General features: G+C 38.6%; 1 protein-coding gene across 1 annotated transcript in view; it reads right to left on the bottom strand.

Annotated features, from left to right (window-relative positions):
- Positions 1-15381, bottom strand: part of PROX1 (prospero homeobox 1) — a 111483-nt gene that overhangs the window by 90449 nt on the left and 5653 nt on the right. Inside the window, exon 2 of the mRNA XM_089677775.1 lies at positions 11633-13419. Coding sequence (XP_089533901.1) covers positions 11633-13352 — 1720 coding nt within the window. The 5' untranslated portion in view covers positions 13353-13419. The remainder of the gene's footprint in view (positions 1-11632; positions 13420-15381) is intronic.

Consider the following 15381-nt stretch of genomic DNA (forward strand, 5'->3'; position numbering starts at 1 on the left):
TCTTTCTTTCTATACATCTCATGCTTCATATTCATGCATCTATGTTAATGTGTTAAATTTTGCTAATCTCATGTTCTAAATCATTTTTCATGCAGCATTAATATAATCTGTCTGCCTATCTACCTGCTTGACTGTCTGTTGTTCAGAATATGGAAGCAGGATTGGCTGTAAAATAACTTACTGGACAGGTAGGTTACTGGGTAGGTGACAGGCTGTGAATTGCAAATAATAGAATCTATATGCAGAAAATACAAATTATCTATTTATTGGGCAATCTGTCTACCTGTTCTACTGATAGTTAATACATTTACATTTGCTTTTTTTAAAACCATTTCCAAGCAATTTTTTTGTCTATTGGAATCTACTGATTTATTCAGACATGCATTTTCAAAACATCTATCTATCTATCTATCTATCTATCTTTATCGCTATCTATCTTATATGTATTTATCTATTGTATGTATTGGAGTATTTGTCTACCTATTCCACTCACTCATTCAAACTTGCTTTTTTAAAATGATCTACCGGTATCTATCTATCTATCTATCTATCTATCTATCTATCTGTCTGTCTGTCTGTCTGTCTGTCTGTCTGTCTGTCTGTCTATCTATCTATCTATCTATCTATCTATCTGGTGCTATTTGTTATAACAATAAGAATAAAAAAAGTTTCATGTGACCAGCCTGGTTCCTTGTTTCATTTTACCGAAGAAGAAGAGAATGAACTTGGCTGGTTGCTCTGGTCAGTTAATCCAGGGGTGGACTGACAACTCATGGGGCCCCCGGGCAATAGGGAATCATGGGGCCCCTGTGTCCTTACCCAAACTCAAAAAAGCCTATGAAAAAGGTACCAAGCGCATCTCATGGGGCCCCCTACTGACCCCGGGCCCTCGGGCAGTGCCCGAGTTTCCAAATGGTCAGTCCGCCCCTGGTTCTATCTATATTTTGTGGTCTCTCTGCTTTGCAGGTAAGCTGTTCAGGAAGGATCAAAAATCGTCTGGTTCAGCAGGGACCTGCCGAATTTTGATTAATCTATGACCAGTCCTGTTTAAGAGTAGTAATCTATGGATTGACTGCTCACAAACAGGCTTGCTGGAAAACCTTGTATATTCTGCAAGCAGAAGAGCCCAGCTGACTCCTTCACTGTCAGAATACAATGACACAGCAGGGAGGATTCCCCATTTACCATGATTGTGTGGATGGGGGAATCGGCTCAGTTTTTTTTGTGCTCAGCCCATAAATGATCCATGTATGGCCGGCTTTAGGGCACTTTCACACTGCCCCCAATACGTTTTGGCCGCAACATGGGTGCAGCACAGTGCACCCCCGGTTTTTGTGTCCTACGGTTTTGGTGTGATTTTAGAAGGCATGGTACATAACAGAACTCTATTGGAAAACGCAGCTAACCTGCACAAAAACTGCGGGTACACTGCGCTGCAGCCAAAGGGCAACGGATCAGTGTGAAGCCGCCATTACAGTTTTTTTTCCAATCACATTTGTAGCTGCAAAACAAAAACTTGTCCACACTATAACAATCTTGTTGTCTTTACATGAAATGATCCGTAAGTGTACAGTTCCTATACTAAATCGTAGCTTGAGGAATCACAGAGAGGATGACAGTGCTAGGGGATACAAGTTAAAGTCACACTAAACGAAATCCTCCAACAATAGTCCATACATATCCACTACTTGATGGCCCTGTAATCTTTTTTTCACACTATCGTTCTTTACTGTGCTTTTTCTGTCTCCTTGTATTGTTCTCTGTGAGCACAACCTCTCCTTTTCCCCCTCATTTATTTTTGGAATGAGCAGTACACAGGGGCGGGACAAGGTATGGGTGTGTGGCACAGCGAAGCAGGGGGGCAGAGATTGGACACAGGGCAATAAAACCCATTCTACAGTATACATTAACAGTAGGGGAGGGAGCGCAGGTCTGCATCATTTCCCTGGCTCCTAGACAAACCTGCCCCGGTACTGGCAATACACATTAGTTGTGGTCATGTGCCCTGCTCTATGCACACTGTAAATCCCATAGACCAGCTCAGGAGTAAGCAGGAGAGGGTTGTTATGTTAATACATACAGTGGAATAGAGAATGAACATAGCCACCCTCTAATAGGAAGTCAGATCACAGCAGCAAAAAAAACTAAATTTGGAGATTGCGAGGAGGATGTATATTGCAGTTTACCAATCCTTAAATGTGATGGCTGCATTCCTTTTTTTTTTAGGCTTTTTTTCCTTTATTTTCACCTGATGATCCAGCCAGTAACTGACTTCCTGTCTTAGGGTGAAGGGAGGCACAATGGTGACACCTTTGGACAGCAGCATTGTCAGTCTGGGGAGAGGGCAGTGTTACCCTAGGTTTACACCTAAGTCCATTTAACATGATTTGCTATGTTACATGTTCACATCTCAGCGTTTTCACTCAGTGCGTTTTTTGGAAAGGGTCAAGGACTTTTTGAATGCAAAAAGTTGCGTTTTTGCTTCTATAGACTTTAATGGAAACACTGTAAAAAAGCATGTAGCACGTTTTTGCTGCATTTTTGCTGCATTTTGAGTTTTAAATCTACCTAGCAACAAGAAAAAAAAAGCAAAACGCATCAAAAACGCATGTGCAAAAATGCACTGCAGAAAGGGATCAAACGCAAACTGCATATGTGTGAACCTAGCTTTAGATGGACTAGCAGATTTGGATGGACTTGACTAAAGAACAAAACTGAACTCCAGCTAACACCTTCTAAGCAGTTATAGCAAACAGGTTTTTTTTTTAAATAAATGATAAATTCTGATCATTGTATTCACCCCTGTGAGTGGTAAATGGTTTGTCTCAAACTTCTAACTGCCATATTTACTGAACAGCTTGATCTGTTAAATACAAAATAAATACACTGCATCAAAGAATTTTTAAGCTGCAGTCTAAAAATTTTTTGATTGGTTAATATTGCTTAAGAATAAACATTTAAGTAGATTTTTTTTTTAAACCAGAGTTTAGTGTCACTTTAAGCAGATAAGATGCATCCATTCAGAAATCTCATTGACAGGGGAGAAGGGGGGACATTCGGCCACAACCACAGCAACCCGGATCTGAGATTTTCTTATCAGGAAATAAATAAAAAAAAGATAGCACAGCCAACTCCTTGGTAGCTTAATACAGCTGAATTGTGTGTTTAATTGTGCTCAGTGGCTTTCCAAAATAATTTGCTTTGTGTACGTAAGGACAAAAGATTTCTATGTAAGGCTCAACAGAGGTTAATCATGCATAGCAGGCAGCTGCATGGAGCCTGCAGAGCGGACTTCTGGCTGGATGGGGCAACTCTGTGCAGCCAGAATACATCAATACCTGTGTCTTGGTGTCTGCTCACTAGAAAAAACATCTCTTATACACATTCAGATCTTCAGAACACATAGGGGGCCTCCCTACAATTTGTGATTCCTTCTTTTCAAGGGATCTAACCAAAAAGCAAAATCTTAAACTACCTACAATGTACCTAAACCAAAGAACAAACTCCAAAAATATTGCCGATTACCTGTCTTTAGATATGGGGCTGGTTTTGTTTTCGTTTTTGGATTTTTCTCCCTTATTTTCACCTTTTGATTCTACCAGTGAAACTCTTCCTGTCCTAGGGTGACAACAATCACTCACTGCACTGTATCTATGGAGGAAAAGTGTTGTCACCCAGGATAAGAAGTGTATTAGGACTCCTAGATTGTAAGCTCGAAAGAGCAGGGCCCTCGATCCCCTCATGTTTTTCATTGTATTGGTATTGTTCTGTCACATGTTCTGTCCCCCTTTGTAATGTACAGCGCTGAGCGAACTATTGGCGCTTTATAAATACTGTATAATAATAATATTATAGGACACCTCCCCTTTTTCTCCATTATATAACATAGGAGGTGGTGTTCTGTACGGTTCACAGGCTTCGTCAATGAATGGTTGAGTCATTCATTTTACGGCAAAAGGCTCTAAAGGAACAGCGTGGGTATGCCGTTCCTTCAGAGCACATGCGCTGGTGACGTCACCAGCTGCTGCCAAGGTAAATATCTATATATTTATCATACCTATAGGTAAGCCTTATTATAGGTAAAATTCAACAAAAGGGATTTTACTCTCACTTCAATGGATAACACTTGCGTAAACAGTCTGTATACTCAGTATGTATACTAATATAGAAAAATATAAGCTATCTATCTATCTATCTATCTATCTATATATCTATCTTATCATTTATTGATTTATCTATTGACAGTTAAAGTGTTACTAAACCCACAACAGTAAAATTAGTCTGTATATGCAGTAAAGCATGCTTGTTATACTCACCGTGGAACCGAAGGGATTAATCTTCTGCATTGAAAAAAAAGGCTGTTTTCAATCCTGACTTCTCTGATCCTCTCCTTCTTCCAGTGTCCCCCTCTTATCTCCTGATAAGATATATTGTGCGTTGACACTCGGCACATGCTCAGTTTGGTGTGTATTGCTAGAAAGGTTTTATAAAACTCCTCCTACAAGCTTTAACCAGTGCTTGGCTGGACACTGATAGAAGTCACAAGACTGCTCTAACGGCTGATGAGAAAAGGTATTTAGCAGTTTATATTTACTAAAATAATTGCATTTCCATGTTCTGTGTACTGTGGGAGACCAGGTATAGTGAATGCAAGGTCCTGGGTTTAGTAACACTTTAATCATTCAAATTAGCTTTTTCCAAACTGCATATCAAATAGACAGTTTTCCTTGCAGCATTAAAATGAATCTATCTATCTATCTATCTATCTATCTATCTATCTATCTGTCTATCGAATGTATTGGAGTATTTGTCTATCTATTCCACTCATTCATTCAAACTTGTTTTTTTTTAATTATCTATCTATCTATCTATCTATCTATCTATCTATCTATCTATCATCTATCTATCTATCTATCTATCTATCTATCTATCTATCTATCTATTTCTCTATAGGGTGCTATTGATTATAACAATAGTATCTATGGTATCTATCTACAGTACCTATTTGCTTCTCTGTAGGGTGCTGTTTAAATGTAATATACGGCATCTTACCAGTCCTTAGATGTGGTATGCATTATATTCTTTTTCAGGCTTTTCATTTCACTTTTTGATTTTGCCAGTAAAACACTTGTTGCCCTAGAATGACAAGGCTGTATTCCTTCTATGCAGAAGCACTGCTGTCACCCCAGGACACGAATCGTATTAGGACTACAGGATACACCCATCTACACTCTTCCTTTATATAATATAGGAGGGAAGGTATTTTGTAGTTATCAAAGGTGAACTGGGCAGTTTCTTACAATATTACTGCAGAGTGCCCAGGATACAACTGGATTTTAGACAAGATGCCAGGTAATTTTTCTACAATTATTGAACACGTGTGACTAAATACAGGGGCAGTTTAGAGGTTAGCACTGGAGTCCTCAGTTTGAATTCTGGTCAGGGCACTATATACATGGAGTTTGTATATTCTCCCTTTGCTTGCTTTTCTCCCACAGACATGCTGGTAGGTTAACTGGCTTCTCGGATAGAAGACATCAGTCTCTGTGTTTCTATCCTCCAGGTAGGAAACAAGGTGGGCTACATTTGACATGATGCAGCTTCTAATGCACACTGTGAGAAGCTTATTTTTTAAGTAATCTGAGTTAGCAATATCAATACAGGAAAGTAGCCTGTATAACTGTGCAAGACTGAATGTAGGACTGAAGACCAGCTTTCAAATTGGTACTCTTTATCAGACAGGAGTACCTTGTAAAATTTTGGAAACCATAAAACACATTGTCAGGATCAGATGGTTAGGAAAACATACGTCCCTAGTATATTGGTTCCTCTGTGTTCCTTGTTATCTCTTATCTCCCTGACAGCTGTCACTTTCTTTCCCTCTCTCTTTTTTCCTTTATACCTTTCTCACTTTTTGATTCACTCATTTGGAGAATTTTTACAGCTGATCGTAAGTTGCTCCTTTCTCCTCACAGAGAGCTTTTCATCACATTGTGCAATTTTAGACTGTCAGCTTAGTTGGTGAGGAAATCCAGTGATGACAGTTAGAGAAGGGAATGGGTGTTGTATCATCACCTCTCGTTCTCAGTGACAGATCAGTCGGTGTCCTCTCACAGTCTCACGCTCATGGCCCACTGTCTCTCTCCCTTCCTTTCTCACTTCCTCATCTTTTTTTCCGTCTTTCTTTGTTTTCTAATTCTCTCTTTTTTCCTCTCTTTGCTATTCTCAGTATCTCTCCTTTTTCCTCCTTCCTTCTCACCATCTCTTTTTTTCTCATTTCCCTTTCTCTCTCCCTCTCTTATGAGATAGTTGTCTCCTGTAATAATTAACCTCCTGTAAGATTTCCATGAGATGGGAGTCAGTCATTGACTCATACTTCCCCTTATCTTTCAGCGTTGGCTAGTGTTTCCATATTCCAGGGAAGCAGGTTAAAATCATCTGCGTCACACATTCAACTCCCCCCAGTCAAACTACGAATGTGTACACTTTTTGTTTTTATGCTGTGCCTCTGTCAAAGTGCTAATAAAAAATTAAGGGTGTAAGTCATGGTGCCCCCGCCTAAATGCAGATTGTAAAACGCTGAGCCTTTTCAGTGGGTTCCAAGGCCCTCGGGCTCTTTTATATCCACGTTCTGCCAGTGCTGTGAACCTAGCCTCTCCAGAGTCTTATTCACTAAGCACTCATAAGCTGAGACTCGTCCTGTCCAAGGCACCATACTTTTCAGTTCCAAATTCCCTGGGTGAAATCCCATATCGATAAAGGAAAACTTTTATTAACTTTGGGATAAAAAGAACCTCACTAGAGATTGAGGACCAAATGTTTCCCAAGGCAGCTGGTGACATTATACCTCCCATTTTCATTATATTGCTCAAAAAATTAAAATTTAATGCCCAATTGAAGTCTTGTTTTGTATACTTGTTATGCAGCCCAGGTTGAATATGGCTTTTTTTTTTTTACATTTTTTAAACATGTTTGTAACTAGAATAATAAGAGCCAGCTTGCTTGTGCTGCCAGCATGCTGGAGAGTCAGACCACTTCTCTCAGATAAAGAGCATTGGTCTGAGTCTCCAGCAGTCTGACACACCCTCTGCACAGTGCTCCAATCAAAAATGCTGTTTAGTGAGCATGAGCACTACTGACTGGAGTACTGTGCAGGGGGCATGTCAGACCTCTGAAGACCTGGACCACTGTAGTCTGTATTGGACTCTCAAGCGTGCTACCTGCACATTACTGTTTTAATCAAGGGGAAAAAACAAATAATGCCTTAATTATTTTCCTATTATGCAGCCTGACTTTGTAACAATTATAAAAAACAAGAATCCAGTTAGGTTTTAACAGTGAACTCTGATCTAATAGAAAACAGGATATTGTTTTAAAAAGAAGAGCTATTTTGACCAATTAAAGACAAAATTCCAGTTTAAACACATTCCTTTCTGTAGTTTCTAATGGCAGAGCTACTTGAATCTTTTGATATAAAAATAACACATTTGAGTTAATATCAGATAATATGCTAATGCAAAGTTTAATACTAGGCCTAGAATTTTTCTGAAAAAAAAATGTCCAGGATTATTAAATGACTCCAATGCTTTTTGCCAAAATTGAAACATTTCACCCATTCCAAATTGCTTTTTTCCTGCTTCAGACTTTTTAAGCTTCAACATGCTTTACTAAGCAAATAACTGCTTACAGGTCCTATTTTTATGAAACAAAGTACTTTACAATAGGAAGGGTTTTTGTCTTTACTGAAGCTGAACTGCAATACTTATTATCTGGTCGGTATAGATAAAAATGGGGTTTGACAGAATCCCTCTTTAAATCTGATTATCATCAACTATTACTTATATCATTGCTCCTTTCACCCATTTTTCATAAAACGGCCAATCAATGCACCATTGACACAATAGGGCTGATTTACTAAAAGCAAATGAGCTGTTCACTTTCCAAGGGACTTTTCCCCTAACTTAACGACTGAGGTGACTGCTGATTTCCATCATCCAATCATGTACAAACAAAACTATTTTTTTTTTATTTTCCTTGTGCTTGATTGGGAATTCTTTTAAACAGAATTTTCACTACATTCACTAACCTAAGGGAGCATTCTCTTTCAAAGTGAACAGCCTGTTTGCCTTTAATATATCAACCTGAAAGAAGTACTGAAAATCTTAACAACGAATCACAGTTTGCTTACACTCCATAAATAATAGAGAAAGCAAATGATGAGTTGTTTGGACTGCAGCCTTATATACCTGTGCAAATAAGGGTGGATATACCATTTGTATAAACTATGCAGATGAACAAAGGCCCATTGGAACTTAGGGGCCCATTAATACTAGATATAGCCCTGATAGGTGCTGAGACCTTTTCCTCTGTCTCAAAGACCAGGATATAGATTACGTCTATCTGGTGGCCAATTGATTGAGCAAAAAAATGTTTGTTGCATGGGGGTCCCAAAACCCATTCACGCACTGGAGCTCTTTGGTGACTCTTTCTGCCAATGTGCGCAATAGTTTGATGAATACCAGCACACCAGCAGTATACAGGGCAACACTTATGTGTAAAGTGAAAAACAAAAACCATAATAACCACTTAGATTTCAGTTTAGTGAAAGTCCATTTCTGTTTAGCTGTTTTATTGAATAAGTGAACAACAGCTCTCAAGACACCTAAGACTCATCAACAGATCAAAGATAAATAATTATTTTCTCATCTGACAACATTCAATCATATTCAGGAGCAAAACACAACACAAGAATCATACATAATCATACACCATTGTCTGTGCATATAAACCAAACTAATGTAGAGCATGTAGAGAACTGTAGTCACATTCCTGAACAGAGAAGGTAGCAATCAGATTTATACTAGAAAATGTAAAGCTCTGATTGGCTGTTATCAAATGCTGTGCCTCTGTTTTCTTTTTACATTGCAAACACTTTTCCATGTTAGCAGCTCATTTTAACTTGTATTTCCTTTGGTGGACATTATAATTCATCCTTCAAAAAAAAAAAACTGTGCCTAACAAAAGAGGCCATTTTCTTTCACACATTCAATATGTATTGTGTTAACATGCTCATAAACATCTAAAAAACAATTATATGGGGTTAATGGTCACCTCCACCCAAAAACTAATGTAATATTTTGATGCATACTGTCAACTGAAACTACATACTGGCTTCTTGTATCTTTCAGGGACTCCAGTGCTGAGATTTTCCAATCAGAGTTTCTAGATTCGTCAAACTTCAAAAGTGTTTACAAAGCCAAATTATGTTGGCACTTTGCCTGTATGGTATTTCCATAATGTAAGGGCCTGAGGGTCTGGATAACATGTTGGGTCTTCTTCTATCAGCTATTTAGTGGGACCCCAGAAACATATTTATCGATAAAACCTATAAAATCTAATACTATACATAGTAATTATACAAATTGTATTTTGGAAGCCAATTTATATATTTAGTTGCATGCTTAGCAGACAGGATACAGTCAAGGGCAACATGGTGGCTAAGTGGTTAGAACACTTGCTTTGTAGCCCTGGGTTTGATTTCTACCAAGAACTCTTGTCTATATGAAGGTTTCACATCCTCTGTATGCTTTTGCTGTGTCTTTCCTCCTGGTTCTCCAGTTCTCCACATTCCACCCAATAGCATTTGATGATTAACTTTCCCCAAACTGACCTTATTATGTGTACATGAATATATTACTGCATTAAATTATATTAGATCTCTAAATCCTTCAGGGACTGCAATGAGTCTTCAAAGCTGCCCTGTTAGGCACTACAGTTTGCTAATCTATAAATGTGTAAAATAAAAATAAATTAGAGTGTGCATCCTAGCAAAAGGAGACTTGTAAAATGGGAGTTGTGGCCACAACACTGCCACTGATGTACAATAGAGTCGGAGGAAGCAGAGACAAAACTCATTGTGGGGAAATCTTCCTCCTAGAACATTTGAGAGATACAAGAAGCCAATGGGTGACTACCATGCTGCATCTGTTTTCAGAGGGTTGGCTTTTAGGTCCTGAGAAATAATAATGATTTCTACAACATCATATGTGCTTGGTTGTATACAAACACATTTTCCAACTGGATTGGTGGTCACTATTTCTAAACAGAAATGTCCACCAGTAATTAACCACATGCATTTTGCTTCACAAAGTCAAGCAACTCAAGGAAAAATGTTGGGTCTGGAAGGAGGGCAATCTTCATGAGATCTTTAGTGAGGGATCCCATTGTATATCCCTGGTTATAGTCAGACAGTGTACTGAGGGTAATAAACATATTCAATGTATAATTGTTGATGTTGAATGTTACAGTAAATATTAAAGCTAAAATGCATTCATGAAATAACCCTTGTAATATTACCTTTCAGCAGCACATGAAAATCTCCAATGCATAAGGATTGGGAAAGAAAGCAGCAAGAGAGAAATACTCTAAATAACACTTTGAATTGCAGAAAGGTTTAGACAATAGCAATGAAAGTTTTAACCAAAGATGAAAATAAACATAGTAATCACTTTTTATCATGGCAACAATTATGTCGTTAACTTTTAGCTGGCACCAATTAGGAAAAGGCTTCAATAAAGATTTGTTTTTTAATGCCAAATTTTGCATATATATGCACCCTCATATAATATGTCTTTGTTGTCACCTACAAAATCAACTGTGTATTTTTAAAAAATTAAGAATCAAAGAATTCTCCAATATCTGTGTCCAATATGGTGTCTGAAAATATTCTACATTAGTTAAGTATAGCTATATGTGATGTAAGTATCCTGAGAAATCATCATTAATATACAGTATGTATATATATATATATATATATATATATATATATATATACATACACACACTATCCATTTATAATATCCTAAATATATGGAAACATTATGGACCTTGATGACTTGGTTGGATGGATTTAATACATTATAAGAGAATAGCAATTGCAAACCCGCATAGAATTACTAAAGAGGATTACCTCATAGCTTGGAGAAATATGAATATGAGTATTACCTTATAAACATGTTAAGGACAGCCGACTGGACGGTTATTCCTAAGTGACCCATATAAGCTGTCCAGTACAGTAGCATGCGCAGTCCTCCACATTAGCATGCACATTTAAATATTCCAAGCTAGAATTGCACACAGATAAGAATGGGAACACACATATGCTTGGATGGAGTGGACCACTAATTTTACACAACAGTTAAACTACTTTGGGCAGCTGCCCCTGGTAACATCACAATCTCAACACTCTGAAAGCCTTCTGTCACAGGAGGCCCCAGGTAAATACATTATGGAGCAGCAAAAGTCACATTTTAGTGCTAGCAGTGGTCTATAAGAGTTGCATCGTGGACTCTTGTGAACTATATTAATCCCTGGAAACAACTGTAATCCAATTTCACTGCCACTGATTTATAGAATAGAGTGGTAGGTCCTGTGAATATTTACATTCTGCTGAACAAATTTCAGATGCAAATCTCATACCTGTTTTTGTCTTTCTGACAGCTACATTAACTATAAAAATTAAAAATGTCTAACTCACTTACCAAAATTGTTAAGATGTCATTCAATACATTATAGAGACAATGACATGCTTACTATATTTATCTTAATAAACACTTTAAAAAGGATATTGCACTTCCCGAGTAAGGTGAAATGTCAGACATATCTTGCATGTCTCCACACTCCGATTTGATGAAGGATAGGGAAAGCCCATCTGTTGAGCTGGGTGGATGGGCTGGAGAGCAAGGGTGGTGGTTCATGTGGTGGGATGACATCTTGGTCCTCAAACTGGTCGTCTCCCTTGTCAAGTCTAGGGACTCTGGGGATGACCTGTCTTTTCCTTGAAAGGCTGATGATGGGGCACCCAAAGGGTTTTGAAATGGGTAAGCCATAAGGGGAAGAGGGAATGGGTGGCGGAAAGAAGAGGATGAGAAGCTGGCAGCAGCTGAGAGAGGGGACTGATGTAATGAAGGATGGTGACTACCAGGCGGAGGCCCGGCAGCAGCCTGCTCATTTGAATTTTTTCGGACAACTAAAGGCAGAGCTTCAGTTTGGTCATTGGAACTAGGCATAGGAACATTGCCAAATGTGTCCAGGGGGTTTGGAATGATGACATCGCCAAAGCACTGCAGACGTTGGTTGGTGGTATGAAAGTTGTGGTTTTCTCCGCTCATTGCAAACCTGGCCTGAGGCATTTGGAGGGGTGGGAAGACCTGAGGAAGTTGGCGTATAGGTTTGGCAGCAAACACTTTCACTACAGTGTCCACTACCTGGGACATGGCTGTGTTCAGTTCTTGTTTTAGTGTTTCTGCCAAGTGTTTACCTTCAGGATGGAAAGTGCTATGAAAATGATCTTTGTCTTTAGGTCCCTCTCTTTTGGGTTGATTATCTGGTGCTATGTCATGCTCCCTGATAAGGGCTCGGGCGCGATCAAGGAAATGCCCAGGATCTAAGTCAAACATTTCACTGTCTGACCTGCCCACAGAATCCCGGGCCCTAGCATCGATGAGTTCAGAATGCATGCTGTCTTCGGAAAGATTGCCATCTTCGTTATTTTCAGAATCAGTGCTATCGTAGATCTGGTAGAACTTCTCCTGCAGCTGGCGCAGCTGTTTTTGCATGTCCTCCAGCTGCTGTTTCAGCTGTCTACGTTCCTCTCGCTTCTGCTCTTTTCGAGCTGAAACCAGCTGCTGGAAACTCTGTTGCTGCTGCTGAGGCAGTTTTTGTTTGCGCTTGTTCTCTCGATAGCTTTCTCGGGGGCTTATGGACCGAGGGGCTCCCTCTCTTTCATTTTCATTGCCCCTCATGGCCACATTTGGGGAATGGCTCATACCTCTAATTATATTTTCAACCCGGGCACGCTTTGCTCTCAGGTGTTCATCACACAACCGTTCCATTTCTAACTGGCTCAACGTAGGCCTGCCAAAAGGAGAAAGACACTCTTGGGGGCTGTCTCTTGAAGAGTTGCTGCATACATCCTCCTGATGTATCTCGGAGCCTGTGCTGGAGAGCCCACTGGCTGGGAAACCAGGCTCAGCGCCACCATTTTTGTTCATGTTATTTTTCAACAGCTGGGAAATGATGGTCGCTCCTGGAAAAGGCATCATGGCATCTTCGTAGGAGTTCGCCCTTTTCAGCAGCTTGCGGAGTACATTTGACTTTTCCCCATCTGCATGCTGCACCACTGAATACTCAACATCCTGCTCGGAACCTTGGGGATTCATGGCACTGTGAAACGCAGCTCTTGCTTTAGCAAAAAATGCAGATGCTGTCCCTACAGTCCTTTTCACTCCAATGTCAACTCTTCTTCTCTTGGTCTGCCTGCTTAAGAGGGCTGCGCTGTCATGGTCAGGCATCACTGGACTGTTATTGTGCCATCTTCAAAAGCTTGTCAGCTGGGCACAGCTCGAGAATCCTGGGACCCTGGCCAACAGAACAAAAGGACTGATGAATCATTTTCTTTAAATTTCTCCAAATTTCCTGACCTCAATCCTGAATAAAATGCAAAATGCATAGGCTGTGGGATTTATGGCACATTACAATTATTGCAATTTATTATGCACTCTGCCTGAAATGAAACATTTTTAAATATTTCTGCTTCACTGGTTTAAGATGGATTAAGATTTAAGTAAAAAAAAACAGGAATACAAAATAAAATAAAATAAAAACTGCTTAAGCACCCGTAATATGATTCTTTTGCTCAAGTGCTTAAAAGGATATGGTTTATCTCCAATAGTAGATTAGAAGAATCCTACTATAGACAAGCAATTGATTACATTTAGATATTATGGACATAGATGAAAGTACATCCTACTAAGGAGAAGAGAAATACAAGATGAGAAGAACAAGCAGAAAATCATTTCAGGCAGAGTCATGTTTATAAAACTGATGTTCTTAAATACTCTAGACCCATAACTAGGTTGTACTTGATGTTATCAAATTCTTTTGGTATTTGAAAATTTTCTGACATTAAAAAAATCACAATGAAGAGAGAAAATAGAAAGAGTCAATTTTTAAAAAATTTCTTCCTGTTTGGATTACTCAATTTCCTTGCGTTTCCTGTTGATGAAGCTAAGTTTACTGCACTACATGGCACTTCATAGAAGTGATCCAGCAATTTATTAAAATATTACTTCAATTTTTACATAGCACCAGAAATTCTATGTTTACTGAGAGTGAGCAATAATTAAAAAAAAAGATATATCCTCAAAATCTGATACTGGGTCATTAAACCAACAGGGATCTAGTTTAAAAATGTCATTAGTAAATAAAGTAGATTTAAAAAAAAAAAAAGATATACTAATGTATAATGTACATTGGACAACAACACAATTTCTCCACCCAGGGATGCCTTAAAGGATGTATAATTTTATAAGTTTCGACTGGACCAAAAAGAAATTAAAACATGTAACAATGACCCAAATGGACATTGAAGAGAAGACAAGTTTATGAAAGCAGCTTCCTTTTATAGACCTCTGCCATATTTTTACATTATAGAATATCGTTCCATATAATGAACTGTGATTCATCTTAGCTGCAGATCTAGCGCAGAACTTTATCTTATGGTAAATTCTGCAATTGTCGATTCTGTCTTGTTCATGTGACCTAATAACGAAGTAGATAGTATGCACAAGTCAGTAGTGTTTATTTTACCACTACAATTTCTTTTCGCCAATTTGAAGTTGACTATTCATATGTGTGAACTGCCTATATTTCATGTTGTTTGCGCAAAACCCTTTCTAGCCCTGTAGATCTTGTGCTTAGGTTTATAGAAGGATTTTTCCCTATAGGTGTCATGTGACCTCATGTTTGTCCATCCCTGTGTGGAAGACCACATCGTGTTGCATACCACAAATAATATTAACTACAGAATGAAAAAAAAAATATGAAACTGTTTTTGTAAAAGGATGTGTAACCTCAACAATAAAGTTAAATAACAAAAAGAAGTTGGCCAAGTAAAAAAAAACTTTTTTTGTTGTAGTCATCTCTGTATCTCTCTTCATTTTGCTATGGTTCTATCTCTCTCATCCCCCCACCATTCTTTCCTTTTTTTTTTTTTGCATCTCTATCTCTTTTTCTCTCTTCTTGAGATTGAAACGAGCATAGGAAAAAAAAAATAAAGCTATTTTTTTCATGGTGTGTTCACCTAATATTAAACTATGCATTTGCTTAACAGAGCACATCTTAGAAATCATAGGGTATATTGCCAGAGGCTGCCTGCAGACTTTTTGGAATTGGTCCCATCTTTTTCGGTTCACCTGTAAAAACATCTACGCGCTCCCTAGGACTGCATCTGTGGCTAGTTTTAAAGGATGACTGTTCATGCAAATAGGCATCATTTCAGCATGACAAAACCATCACTTATCCAGAGAGTAGTCATCAAGA

This window comes from Staurois parvus, unplaced genomic scaffold (genome assembly GCF_062004578.1).
Source record: "Staurois parvus isolate SC_StPar_1 unplaced genomic scaffold, SC_StPar_1.0 ptg000192l, whole genome shotgun sequence".
Classification (NCBI taxonomy): domain Eukaryota; kingdom Metazoa; phylum Chordata; class Amphibia; order Anura; family Ranidae; genus Staurois; species Staurois parvus.